The sequence below is a fragment of the Neolamprologus brichardi genome, chromosome 11, assembly GCF_056152115.1.
Source record: "Neolamprologus brichardi isolate AB-2024 chromosome 11, ASM5615211v1, whole genome shotgun sequence".
Classification (NCBI taxonomy): Eukaryota; Metazoa; Chordata; class Actinopteri; order Cichliformes; family Cichlidae; genus Neolamprologus; species Neolamprologus brichardi.
Genome location: NC_142114.1, coordinates 29,911,649 through 29,926,449, shown reverse-complemented (window position 1 = coordinate 29,926,449; position 14,801 = coordinate 29,911,649). Strand labels below are relative to the sequence as shown.

General features: G+C 43.1%; 1 protein-coding gene across 1 annotated transcript in view; it reads right to left on the bottom strand.

The window, feature by feature from the left end:
- The window catches only part of LOC118455003 (uncharacterized), a 56,471-nt gene that overhangs the window by 18,731 nt on the left and 22,939 nt on the right, over positions 1 to 14,801 (bottom strand). The window contains exons 9-12 of the mRNA XM_087847995.1: positions 6,133 to 6,347; positions 5,767 to 6,020; positions 4,984 to 5,136; positions 3,818 to 3,965 (exon numbers count right to left, since the gene is read on the bottom strand). Of these exons, the coding sequence (XP_087704121.1) occupies positions 3,818 to 3,965; positions 4,984 to 5,136; positions 5,767 to 6,020; positions 6,133 to 6,347 (770 nt within the window). The remainder of the gene's footprint in view (positions 1 to 3,817; positions 3,966 to 4,983; positions 5,137 to 5,766; positions 6,021 to 6,132; positions 6,348 to 14,801) is intronic.

The window sequence follows — 14,801 nt, the reverse complement described above, 5'->3', positions numbered from 1 at the left end:
CATCCGCAAAAATCAGAGATGAGATTCTGAGGCCACCAAAGCGAAAGCCCTCCGCCACTTGGCTGCGCCTAGAAATCCTGTCCATAAAAATTATGAACAGAACCGGTGACAAAGGGCAGCCCTGGCGGAGCCCATCACCCACCGGGAACGAGTCCGACTTATTGCCGGCAATCCGAACCAAGCTCTTGCAACGGTTGTATAGGGATCGAATGGCCCGTAGCAATGGGCCAGACACCCCATACTCCTGCAACACCTCCCACAGGACACCCCGAGGGACACGGTCGAATGCCTTCTCCAAGTCCACAAAACACATGTAGACTGGTTGGGCAAACTCCCATGCACCCTCAAGTATCCTCGAGAGGATGAAGAGCTGGTCCAGTGTTCCGCGACCAGGACGAAAACCGCATTGTTCCTCCTGTATCCGAGGTTCGACTAGCGGACGAACTCTCCTTTCCAGCACCCTGGCATAGACTTTCCCGGGGAGGCTGATGAGTGTGATCCCCCTGTAGTTGGAACACACCCTCCGGTCCCCCTTCTTAAAGATGGGGACCACCACCCCGGTCTGCCAGTCCAGGGGTACTGCCCCTGATCTCCACGCAACATTGCAGAGGCGTGTCAACCAAGACAGCCCTACAACGTCCAGAGCCTTCAGGAACTCGGGGCGGACCTCATCAACACCAGGGGCTCTGCCACCAAGGAGTTGTTTAACTGCCTCAGTGACCTCGCCCCCAGAAATTGGCGGGTCATTCCCCTCATCCCCAGACTCTGCTTCCTCCTCGGAAGACGGGTCAGTGGGATTAAGGAGGTCCTCGAAGTATTCCTTCCACCGCCTGACAATTTTCTTAGTCGACGTCAGCAGCGCTCCGCCAGCACTATACACAGTGCAGGTAGAGCACCGCTTTCCCCTCCTGAGACGCCTGACAGTTTGCCAGAATCTCTTCGAGGCAGTCCGAAAGTCTTTTTCCATGGCCTCTCCGAACTCCTCTCACACCCGAGTTTTTGCTTCAGCCACTGCCCGAGCCGCATTCCGCTTGGCCTGTCGATACCTGTCGGCTGCCTCCGGAGTCCCACAGGCTAACCAAGCCCGATAGGACTCCTTCTTCAGCCTGGTGGCTCCCTTCACCTCTGGTGTCCACCATTTGGTTTGGGGATTACCACCACGGCAGGCACCAACCACCTTGCGGCCGCAGCTCAATGCAGCAGCTTCGGCAATGGCGACGCTGAACATGGTCCATTCGGACTCAATGTCCCCCGCCTCCCTCGGAATGCTGTTGAAGCTCTGCCGGAGGTGTGCGTTGAAGATCTCGCGGACTGGGGCCTCTGCTAGACGTTCCCAGCACACCCTCACTACGCGTTTAGGTGCACCAGGTCTGTCCAGCGTCCTCCCCCGCCACCTGATCCAACTCACCACCAGGTGGTGATCAGTTGACAGCTCAGCCCCTCTCTTTACAGGTCTGGTGATACGATTACAAAATCGATCATCGACCTACGGCCTAGAGCGTCCTGGTGCCACGTGCACTTATGGACACTCTTATGTTCGAACAAGGTGTTCGTTATGGCCAAACTGTGATTAGCACAGAAGTCCAATAACAAAGCACCGCTCGGGTTCAGATCAGGGAGGCTGTTCCTCCCAATCACGCCCCTCCAGGTCTCGCTGTCGTTACCCTCGTGAGCATTGAAGTCTCCCAGCAGGACAACAGAGTCTCCAGGTGGAGCACCTTCCAGCACCCTCCCCCCCCCCCCCCCCAGGGACTCTAAGAATGCTGGGTACTCCGTACTGCCACTCGGCGCATAAGCGCAGATGACAGTCAGGACCCGTTCCCCGACCCTAAGGCGCAGGGAACAAACCCTCTCGTCCACCGGGAAAAACCCCAACGTACCGGCAGCAAGCCGAGGGGATATTAGAATACCCACCCCAGCCCGTCGCCTCTCACCAGGGGCAACTCCAGACTGAGACAGAGTCCAGCCCCTCTCCAGGAGACTGGTTCCAGAGCCCAAGCCATGCGTAGAGGTGAGCCCGACTATATCTAGCCGGTACCTCTCAACCTCACGCACTAACTCAGGCTCCTTCCCCACCAGAGAGGTGACATTCCATGTCCCTATTGCCAGTCTTGGCAGCCGGGGGTCAGTCCACCAGGGCCTCCACTCCTGGCCGCCACCCGGCACACAATGCACCCGACCCCTATGGTGCCTCCTGCGGGTGGTGGGCCTGCGGGAGGATGGGCCCATGTCTCCTCTTCGGGCTGTGCCCGGCCGGGCCCCATGGACTAAGGCCCGGCCACCAGACGCTCGCCCTCGGGCACCCTCCCCGGGCCTGGCTCCAGGGCGGGGCCCCGGTAACCCTATCCCGGGCAGGGTAAACTGTTCCCTCGGTGTTCTTTTCATAAGGGTCTTCTGAATCGCTCTTTGTCTGGTCCCTCACCCAGGACCAATTTGCCATGGGAGACCCTACCAGGGGGCAAAAGCCCCCAGAAAACCCCTGGGATCCTTGGGACACACAAACCCCTCCACCACGATAAGGTTGCGATTCACGGATTCACATATATACTATGTAATCATATATACACTTCTATATACTAAATATATACTTATACTGGAGTATTTTTTTTCTACAAGTTCAAAATCACAAGATCCACATATTTAGGTCAAACATTATCTTCAATTATATTAATGAAGTTTGTGTCCTTTATTGTATAAACACATGCTGATCAATACTGTTTGAAAATGTACTAATTAGGATCAATAAGTAACCTTTGACTGTGGTATCGCCAACGGTGACTGGTTCAAACAAAGGTTACTTTGGCATTGCTAAAGTATGCGCATAGGACACTTTCTCTGCGTTTATCTGTAGCGCCTCACGGTGTGTCCAGCCCTTTCGATGCCTATAAACAAACCTGCCCCCTGTGCGTGAAGCTGGGATTCTGGTTCTCACCTCAGCCACCAGAAGGCAAGAAAAACCTTTACTCGGCATAGAAAGCAGTTTACGTCTGGCATGCGTACCTGACAAAATTGTCAAATTGATTAACTGTTAACTGCCGTTTTCTCATAAAACTGACAAAGTGACCCAATTCAATGATGGATGTAAAAGTTATGGGGCAGGGTCAGAAAGTTATGCATCATACGTGGAAGATGAAAAGAAAGAACAAAGGATGAAAGAGTACCCAACGGCAGGCGGAGGGGTCACTGATCCCATATAAGAGGAGGGTCGATATGCCCCGCTCTGCTGCTTCTTTCCTGTCTGTCTGTTGTGTCTGTGCTGTTTGTGCTTTGAGGCTCTACACTCCGGGGTTGCTTCGCTTTGCTTGTTCACTTTTTCTGTCATCTTGGTTTATTGTACTGATTTCTGCTGTTCATATGACACTGTTTAATAAACTCTGTTCTAAGAATTCTACTCTTTTCCAGAGGATCTTTTTGAGTGATTTGATTTTAATTGGATCTGAAAAGCTGGACGTCCACAGCATTGGTGGGATAAGGTTATCATATTGGCTTCAAAATGTGCGACTCGACACTTGTTGCACAGGTGGCGTCCTATCACAGGACCACTGAACTCCTGAGAACGAGTGATTCTTTCACACATGTTTGTAGAAGAGTCTGCATGTCTTAGTGCTGATTTTATACACCTGAGGCCATGGAAGTGATTTTAACACATAAATGAAAGGATGTGGATGAGCGAGTGAATACTTTTGGAAACAGTGTCAATCAAACTGCTGCAGACTCTTTTAAGTTTGATGGAAAAAACCTCTTACATTTGACATTTTATGACATACAGTATTTCTATTAGTAACAGTGTGGGTAATATTGCTTAATAACCACTGACCTGCTCGAATTTCACATTTCCATAATGGCTCATCAGCTGGTTCACCATCAACTGGGTGAGTGTGCACCAGTGTAAGTATGAGTTCACTGCCTGGATTCTTAACGTACACCTCATAGAAGTTTTGCCTATTGTATCTGAGGGTTAACTCCTGTGTTTGAAAAACAAAAACAAAGGAACTTTAAAATACCTCTGTGAACACACACACACACACACACACACACACACACACACACACACACACACACACGCGCACAATATTCTGTCACAATTTCATGCAGGCGATAAAGTTACAGTTGTGGTTCTTACATCTGGCTATTAGTACAGAAATGGAGCCTCCAAGTTTTACATTTTACTTATTAAATCTACTCATTTAAATATATTTGATGGACAAAGTGTAGGTGACAGAGACTAAAGATAAAAAGACAGTTTATCTGTGGACTTGTGATATTATTTAGATGCAGTAAGACAGATGTAAGTGATTTTCAGTCAAAACAATGTTGAGGCTCAGACTTTGAGTTTTTTAAATATGCTCTAATATGATCTCAGCGTATGCCCTTTAACCTTGTTCACATCAAGAGTTTTATAATGAACTAAAACTAAAACAAAAATACCCAGAAAAATGTGAACTGGAATAAAAACAGAATAATGACCTACACACCTTTTTACTCAGTTTAATCACATTTGTTTGTTTTTATTATTATTATTATTCTTTTTAAATCCACAACTTCTTACTTTCCTTATCTATCAGGTCATTTTGGAAAAAGGTGATGGCATTTAAATGAGCCATTTAAAAAAATAGCAGCACACTAATATAATTACTTTGCAACTCAATGTTTGAACTTAAGAGTTTTAGGATTATCTTCAGAAATAGATTTTCCTGAAACACTAGTGTTGACTTTTACCATTATTTTATATTCTTCAGGTAAAACTATCATCAGCACCTGAAGAAGACTGAAATACAGCATCACAAACTGCTGTGTTAAAGTGTGTGCAGCTGTGCTAACAAAGACAGCTGATAGTCCCTGGTGTGATGCCCCTCACCTCACTGACTCAGCCAATGCAAAGACACACGTATGTTTCAGAGCAGCCGTGTCATTCTGGCTAAAATAAGGCCTGATGTGTTTTCTGTCAACAAGGTTTCGATCCACATGTAGCACAAACTTTACCTCCGGTTGAATTTTTGCACTTGTGTTGTCGGCTTTGAGGCTGAAGAGACGCTCAGTTTGCAGGTACTGGTCTGGGGGATGCTTTATGATTTTTTTAAAATTCAAAAGGGATTTTGTCTCATCATTTTTCTCACAATATTTCTCAGTAATTTCCTGTTTAAGAAAAAAAAAAGAAAAATCAAAATAATCAAAAATAGGGGTTAACTTTACACCAACGTACACCATCTGTGTTTGAAATGAGATTTATAATCAAGCAATAAGATTTTTGTGAGAGAGTATTATGGTCTGCTGGAAAAGTAAACTGGAGGAAAAAGTCACATTAATGAGAATAAAGTCAGAGATTGTTGTGAAATATTGTGTCAAACTCAGAGGGAGAGTATCACCATGAGAAGGTGATCAATATTTTGCATCTTCATGGGTGCTTTGTAAACTCTCTGGTTAATAACAAGTGTCTAATTTTTAATATTCAGAGTTTTGCTTATATGAAGTCTGCATTATGTAATATTATAAACTCTGGTCTGGGTCCAAATAATCTCCAGATTACAGTGAAGAGATTTAACAGCCAAGTGACTCTCACAAGTGCTGCTGAAGTTAAAAGAAAAAACATGATTAAAAAATCTTCCTATAATCAAACAGAAGAGATTTATTGTAGCAATAGAGACATTTCTCCCATTGGGTTCAGTATAAAAAACATTTTTCTTTCAGTGTCTCTTTTGTCTTTTGTCAGTCGGTCCTAATGTTTGGAATCTTGTCCTGTTTCACATCATTAAGATGTTCAGTTACCTCTTCCAGAGCAGGATCCTGTCGTATCAGGTAGACGTGGAGTTTGAGGAATGATGTGTTGAGTTGATAGTACATCAACGTGTAACAGCTGATTTTTGGAGGAAATATGAAACGTATCAGAGCCCCTATTATCGAGAAATTTGGTTCAGTTAACTTGACATGTGTTGGTGTGACCTCAGACACTTTTCCCACAACATCTCCACAGTCATCTATGTGAACGACTGCAAACTTGTCCAATATGTCAGGGATGTCATCTGCAGGAGAACACAACAACACAAACATGGTGAGAAGAACAGTTTATAACAGTTTGTGCGCTCACTGTCAGAAATGTCAAACATCTGAAATTCTTCCTTCGTGTCCTCTTACCGATGCAGATCCAGTGTGGCAGGTGAACTTCATTTAACTTCCCAGCAGTGACTGTGACGTCCATCAGAGGACCTGCAGGCATGTATTGTCTGCTCTCCATCCTCTCCATGTGTCCCTCCCAAGATCTGAACTGGTACTGAAAGCTGGTCTTTCCCTTACAGACCCAGCGCAAGCCCGAGACTCTGCATTCAAAGGGTCCTGCTGCAGACTGAAGGCTGAAACAGGAATTAAATACACACTCATGAAGGAACAACAGAGTGAAACATCATCACACATCCAAGTAGAATCAGCCTTCAGACGACACAGATGATTTAAAAGAGAAAATCATGTGAAACTAAACAAAATGACAATAAAACTTCAGGTTTTAAACAGACAGACAACCTTTCACACCCACATTTAATTTAGAACCAGCAATAAAGCCAACAAGCATGTGTTTGGACTGGAAACCAGAGCACTCTGAGGAAAAGCATGCAGGCACAGGGAGAACATGCAAACTCCACACAGAAAGGTTCCAGCCAACCAGGAGGCTCAAACACACAACCTTCATGCTGTGAGGACACAGTGCTAACCACTGCACCACCATGACACCACCAACACAAAAACCTGTTGATGACACAGAGTTTACACTCATGCATGTTGGTCTCACCTCTGGATGCTGAGCTGCTCTCTGGTAACTTCTGAACCAGATCAGTTCTGTTCATGCGCATGAAAACTTCTCTGGTCACCTCCACAGACTGATGACCAAGTTCATCCACCATCAGATTCATTATAACTGCTCTGTTTGATGATCGACTCAACCTCCATAAGAAATATGACCGATTCCTCCCAGGAATGATCATCTGCAGGAGCTTCTTAAATTTCTTGAGCTCCTCATCACTCAAATCATTCAAAGTTTCTAAAAGCAGATGTTTAACAGCTGCCATTGTTGCCACCTGGAACAATAAACACAATCACGGGATCACATATTTATTTAGCCAAACACAAGCGTCTATTTACTAATTGCGGTACGTTTATCAAAAAAATGAAGAAAATATAAAACTGTGATCCACTTTTATGGGTTTGATTAGTTTTTCTTTACAGGCTGCAGTTCTTCTCTCACTGTGCAGATAAAAACTGAAATATATCCAAGAATCTTTCTCTGATTTCACATTGTCTTTCATTCTTTATTAATATTTGTAAGTAGAATAAAGTTTCCTGTTTAATCTGAAAGTGTTTGATGTTTTCAGATTTCTCTGTCCTGTTGAAGAGTCAGGACAAATGCACATGCTGACACTTCCTCAGCTCAGCCTCAGTGGTAAAGACATCCTGACATTAGTGTTGCAGAAACTTACTGCTGAAGAAGTCAAACTGAATGAAGCTTCAGTTTGTCACAAACATCCAGCAGAAATCATGAGAAAAATGACTCAACATGAGAACTGATGATACTTTAGCCCTCTGACTTTCAGCCTGCTGTCTTGTACTGAATCAGAGATGTGACATGACTCACTTTGTGGATCAGTGCAGAGCGTCGTTCATCCACAGAGTGTTTCTCTGAGGAGAAAAGTGCTCAAAGTCACTCATGACAAACACATTTAACAACTAACTGACAATTATTCAGCAAATATGACTTTGGAAAAATGGACAATATGCAGAATTACACTGAAACCTCCTCAGCAATAATAAACAGTATGAAGGAGTCATTTTTACTCCTCCTCACAAAGTATTTTTATTTAATCTCATTTTTATGTATTTATTGAAATATATTTTTCCAGAACAGCCATAAAATATGTTTTAAAGATGTGTTTTTTTGTCTTTATTACAAATATAAAGAAGTAATTATATTAGAATTATATTAAGTAATTATAGAAGAAGGAAGTAATTATTGAAGTTAACTCAGAAAGATCAATTGGAGAAAAAGAGTCTAACTTAACATCAATGGTACTAAGAGTAGCTGTAGATAATATTACATCTGTGGGATGATTATTGGTAATTTTTTCTCTAATGATTAAAATTTTATTTGTGAAGAAGTTCATGAAGTCACCACTAGTTAACGTTAAAGGGATGGTTGGCTCAACAGAGCTCTGACTGTTTGTCAGCCTGGCTACAGTGCTGAAGAGAAACCTGGGGTTGTTCTTATTTTCTTCAATCAGAGACGAATAGTAAGATGTTCTGGCTTTGTGGAGGGCTTTCTTATAAAGCAACAAACTATTTCTCCAGGCTAAATGATGATCCTCTAAATTTGTGAAACGCCATTTCCTCTCCATCTTACGACTTTACAGAGCATGTGACCTCTGTAACTGTCTAACTGTTAATAAGAAGAGTTTCAGTGGTTTGTTGTAATTGTGAAGTCCTGAAACAGTCACATAATATCACTGCACACCGGCTAGAAGCTGCTATTATTTTGTAGTGTGCTGTGTTTGAGCCTCCTGTAATGAGCCAACCTGCCTGACCTGCACATATTCTGCTCTAATCCACGTTATAAAAAGCAGCACTAAAATATAAACGTCTTTGTTCATCATTCACTACACAACACAGAGTCAAGAGATTTTTCTATCAGTCAGCACCTGGTTTCTTATGAATGTGATAAACTATGTGCAGTATTCTCACATATTTAAGTCTTTGTTCTCTTATTTGCGTTGCATGAGGTGATACCTGATAATCTCTGCACCAGATCAGTCCTGTTCATCTTCATTAAAGCCTTTCTGGTCTCCTCCACACTCTCTCCTCTGTACGTCTCCTCCATCAGCTCCACTACATCCTGTGTGTTTGCTGTTTTCAGTCGGCCCCTTGGCTTGGATGATAGATCTTTCTCCAGTTCAATGAGTGACTTGAACTCAGCAAAGTCCTCTGGACTCAACTGGTTGGTTTAGCCGCATGTTCTCCTTAAATTGCTGGCTGTCTGAGTGGTGTCCCAGAAATGATGTGGGCTTCATAGATAATTGGCAAACCTTCTGGAGGAAACCTGGTCTTGTTAGGAGAGATGGCATCCATCCCACTTTGGATGGAGCAGCTCTCATTTCTAGAAATATCGACAAATTTATTAAACCCCCCAAAACATGACTATCCAGAGTTGGGACCAGGAAGCAGAGTTGCAGTCTTACACGCCTCTCTGCAGCTTCTCTCCTCCTGCTACCCCCCCAAAAACCCATCTCCATAGAGACTGTGTCTGCTTCCAAAAAGACAAAAAACAAACTAAAAACCAGCAACAAACAACTTAAACATTTACAAAGAAAGAACAATACAGTATCCACATCTGAACCAAAGAGTAAAACAGTGAAATGTGGATTATTAAATATTAGGTCTCTCTCCTCCAAGTCTCTGTTAGTACATGACTTAATAATTGATCAACAAATTGATTTACTCTGCCTTACAGAAACCTGGTTGCAGCAGGATGATTATGTTAGTTTAAATGAATCAACACCCCCGAGTCATTCTAACTACCAGAAATCCCGAAGCACAGGTCGAGGGGGCGGTGTGGCAGCAATTTTTCACACCAGTCTATTAATTAATGAAAGACCAAGACAGACTTTTAATTCATTTGAAAGCCTGATGCTTAACATTGTCCACCCCAGCTGTGAAACTCAGAAACCAGTCTTACTTGTTATCATCTATCGTCCACCTGGGCCTTACACAGAGTTTCTGTCTGATTTCTCAGACTTTATATCTAATTTAGTTCTGAGCTCAGATAAAATAATTATTGTGGGTGATTTTAACATCCATGCTGATGCTAAAAATGACAGCCTCAACATGGCATTTAATCTGTTGTTAGACTCAATTGGTTTCTCTCAAAATGTAAAAGAACCCACCCACCACTTTAATCACACTCTAGATCTTGTTTTAACATATGGCATAGAAACTGAACAGTTAACAGTGTTTCCTGAAAACCCTCTCCTGTCTGATCATTTCTTGATAACATTTACATTTACAATAATTGATTACGCAGCAGTGGAGAGTGGACTTTATCAAAGTAGATGTCTTTCTGAAAGCGCTGTAACTAAGTTTAAGAATATAATCCAGCCACTGTTATCATCGTCAATGCCCTGTACCAACATAGAGCAGAGCAGCTATCTGAACGCTACCCCAACAGAGGTCGATTATCTTGTTAATAATTTCACCTCCTCACTACGTACGACTCTGGATACTGTAGCTCCAGTGAAAACTAAGGTCTCTAATCAGAAGTACCTGACCCCGTGGTATAATTCTCAAACACGTACCCTAAAGCAGATGACTCGTAATCTGGAGAGGAAATGGCGTGTCACAAACTTAGAGGATCATCATTTAGCCTGGAGAAATAGTTTGTTGCTTTATAAGAAAGCCCTCCGCAAAGCCAGAACAGCTTACTACTCATCACTGATTGAAGAAAATAAGAACAACCCCAGGTTTCTCTTCAGCACTGTAGCCAGGCTGACAAAAAGTCAGAGCTCTTTTGAGCCAACCATCCCTTTAACGTTAACTAGTGATGACTTCATGAACTTCTTCACAAATAAAATTTTTATCATTAGAGAAAAAATTACCAATAATCATCCCACAGATCTAATATTATCTACAGCTACTCTTAGTTCCATTGATGTTAAGTTAGACTCTTTTTCTCCAATCGATCTTTCTGAGTTAACTTCAATAATTACTTCCTCCAAACCATCAACGTGTCTTTTAGACCCCATTCCTACAAAACTGCTCAAAGAAGTCCTGCCATTGATTAATTCTTCGATCTTATATATGATCAACCTATCTCTAATAATCGGCTATGTACCACAGGCCTTCAAGGTGGCTGCAGTTAAACCTTTACTCAAAAAGCCATCTCTAGACCCAGCAGTCTTAGCTAATTATAGGCCAATCTCCAACCTTCCTTTCATATCAAAAATCCTTGAAAGAGTAGTTGTCAAACAGCTAACAGATCATCTGCAGAGGAATGGTTTATTTGAAGAGTTTCAGTCAGGTTTCAGAGTTCATCACAGCACAGAAACAGCTTTAGTGAAGGTTACAAATGATCTTCTTATGGCCTCTGACAGTGGACTCATCTCTGTGCTTGTCCTGCTAGACCTTAGTGCAGCATTTGATACTGTTGACCATAATATCCTATTAGAGTGATTAGAACATGCTGTAGGTATTACAGGTATTGCACTGCAGTGGTTTGTATCATATCTATCTAATAGACTCCAATTTGTGCATGTAAATGGAGAGTCCTCTTCACACACTGAGGTTAATTATGGAGTTCCACAGGGTTCAGTGCTAGGACCAATTCTGTTTACATTATACATGCTTCCCTTAGGCAGCATCATTACAAGACATAGCATACTTTTTCACTGCTATGCAGATGACACCCAGCTCTATCTGTCCATGAAGCCAGATAACACACACCAACTAGTTAAACTGCAGGAATGTCTTAAAGACATAAAGACGTGGATGGCCACTAACTTTCTGCTTCTTAACTCAGATAAAACTGAGGTCATTGTACTCGGCGCTGAAAAGCTTAGAAATATGGTATCTAAGCAGATTCTTACTGTAACGCGGTTGCCTGGACCAGGGCGCCTGACTGCAGCTACATAGACACTGAGCTCTCAGAAGTAGTCTCGACTATGGAGCCTGAGTGTGTGAAGAAAACACAGGAAACCAAAAGTAGAGCTCAAAAATATATATATATTGTGTTTGTTATGATAAATATAGAGACAGATATACAAAAAAATATATATATATATGTATAATATATCACAAACAAAATAACGCTAACAATACAAAACAGCTTATCATGTTCCAAAAGGAGGTGGGACGAGGTTTAGTCCAGCATGAGATTTGGTTCAGTTCCATGGACCTGTGATAGGTCACGTGACAACAGCTTTTGTAATTCAGTCCATAGGTTTATGATTCCTACCGCAACATAGCGGTGGTCGGGTGGCTCGCCATCCCGCGCTGATCAGGGCTGATCGCGGGGAAAAAAACCTGACCTAAACAAGGTCAAAAACAAATTATTATTCACAGAAGAAAATGAAACAGCATTCTACTGCTGTGACAAAATAAATACATAACTCCATAAATAACAAAGTCAAGTAATTAATGCCATGTGTCATACAACAATCAATAAACCATCTTCTCTTATAATGAATCTCATTCAAAATACTATTATAGAAAAACATTACCATGGGTCCCATCAAAGTATATCAGCAATAAAGCTAATAGACATTATCCAACATTATCACAACATTATCAAATATCTTTACAGAACTCGTGTAGTCACAGATGTTGCGCAACAGATTCAATAATCTAAATGGATTTTAACTCAATGCAAAATCTCATAGGCCGTTTTGGCATTTCATCAGAAAAGTAACAAAAAACATCCAAAACGGACAAAACTACAGAAATCAAATCACTCGTTCAACTCTAGATACGTTAATTCGAAATTCGGCCATAGTAGAATAAACAAAGACAACAATATTCAATGAATAAAACCAGTAATTCAACTTACTGTCGCTAGCCTAGCATCAGCTTACCGGCATTTTAGGATGTGCGACCGCCGCTCCGCATTTACAGTGATTGCGACCGAACAAAACAAACAAATAACTCACCGTTGAGTCGATTGTGAGGTAGTGTAAAGATGAATGAATCGGCCGGGTTATTGCACGCTGTCAACTAGTATGCAATGTAAAATTTGTCAATATCTGACAAGTACGCCAACCACAGGGACAACAGCAGCCAGGGAAGCAGGGAAGATGCAGCTGATTGACCCGGAAGTTATATGGGGTTCATTCCCGCCACAATAAAGGGACTAGCGGAAGTGGGAACAGAAGTCACCGTGGTTACACTCTCCCCTCCTAATCTCATGGACGTCCTCGTACATGGACTAGGCTGGCAGCGAATGACTGGTTGGCTGGGGTGCGAAGGCATCGTCTCCTCTTCTTCATCGTCTTGAAGAGCGAAGGAGAAGACAGAACTTAACCCATGCAGAAAGGTCTGAACGCTCTTTAACAGAGGCTTACCAGGCTTGATGTACTGCAGCCGATCAGGAGGATTCCTGGCGTGGGTTGAGTGCCTCAAGGGTGGCTCTGCCTCAGGACTGAGAGGTTCTGATTCAGTAGGTGAGTGTTGTGACAAGTTATTTCTGGATGCTTCTGAATCGGCAGACAGACTTTCTTCATCGGGAGAAGTTTCAGCAAGAGTAACTGGCACAGAGCCAGCTTCCAATGTTACGTTATCAATGACTTGTTCCTCTTCAACAGGTACAAGTATAGGTTCCTCTGAGAGAATAGCGTTCTCTTCCTCTGTAGCCAATACTACAGGGACGTCTGGCTGGTTGATAACTGGAACAGGTTGCGGAGTATTGGGTAAGTCAATGGTTGTTGTGAAGGTAACAGGTTCAGCCCAGACAGGAACAGGTAGGTATGAGATGGGTTCTTCTTCGTCATTGTCATCATCATCATCAGCATGTACATGAGACACAGGTAAGGCAGGCATTTTTCTCTTCTGCTTAGTAAGCATGTCCTTTTCAGAAGGTGGTAAATACCCACAGGGCAGTAGGAGGTCTCGATGTAAAGTTCGCAGGGGCTTGTCTTGGCCTTCGGGTCGAACTGTATACACAGGAAGAGTGCCGGCTTTCTTCACTACAATGTACACAGATGACTCCCATTTATCTGCAAGCTTGTGTTTGCCTCTTAGCCGCACATTCCTTACAAGAACTCTGTCTCCAACATTCAGCTGTGACGCAGTGACATTTTTATCAAATCTGTTTTTGTTACGTTTCATCACCTTTTCTGAGTTTTCGATGGCCAGCTTGTAACTTTCTTCCAGGTGGGACTTTAGTTTCTCCACATATTGTGTGTGGGATGTTGTTCCTTCTTTGGCATGGGGTAGTCCAAAGGCCAAGTCCACCGGTAAGCGAGGTTGGCGGCCAAACATAAGCTCATATGGTGAGAAACCTGTAACATCATTTCTTGTGCAATTGTATGCATGCACCAGGGGTTTTACGAAATCTTTCCAATGAGATTTCTGTTGAGCTGTCAGTGTTCCTAGCATATCCAGTAATGTTCGGTTAAACCGTTCAACAGGATTGCTTCTTGGATGGTATGGAGTGGTTCTTATTTTGTGGATCCCAGCCATTTCACAAAGCTCTCGGATGATTCTGGATTCAAAGTCAGGGCCTTGGTCACTGTGCAAGCGTTCTGGGATACCATAATGCACAAGAAAGTTGTCCCATAAACATTTGGCAACAGTCCTGGCCTTCTGGTTTGGTGTTGGCACCGCAATGGCATATTTTGTGAAATGGTCAGTTATGACAAGTATGTCTTTGACTCCACGATCTGGTTCCACAGAGAGAAAATCCATACACACCAGTTCCATGGGATGAGAGGTTTTGATATTGACCAGAGGTGCGGCTCGTTCAGATGGGGATTTGCGTCTCACGCATCTTTCGCAGTGTCTTATTTTATTGACCACATCACTAGTCATCTTAGGCCAATAAAACCGGGAACGGACCAAGTCCAGCGTTCTGTCAATTCCCATGTGACCCATTTGATCGTGTAGGTGGTGTAGTACAACTGGTCGATATTCCTCGGGTAGCACTAGCTGGTATGTGAAGTCACTTCCCACTTGTCTCTTCCTGACGAGAAGGGTGTTATGGAGCTCCAGTTTATTTACTTCTCGCAGTAATAGAGGTAGTTCGGGAAGTTCTTCCCTCAGGAATGGCGGTGGTGACTCTCCTC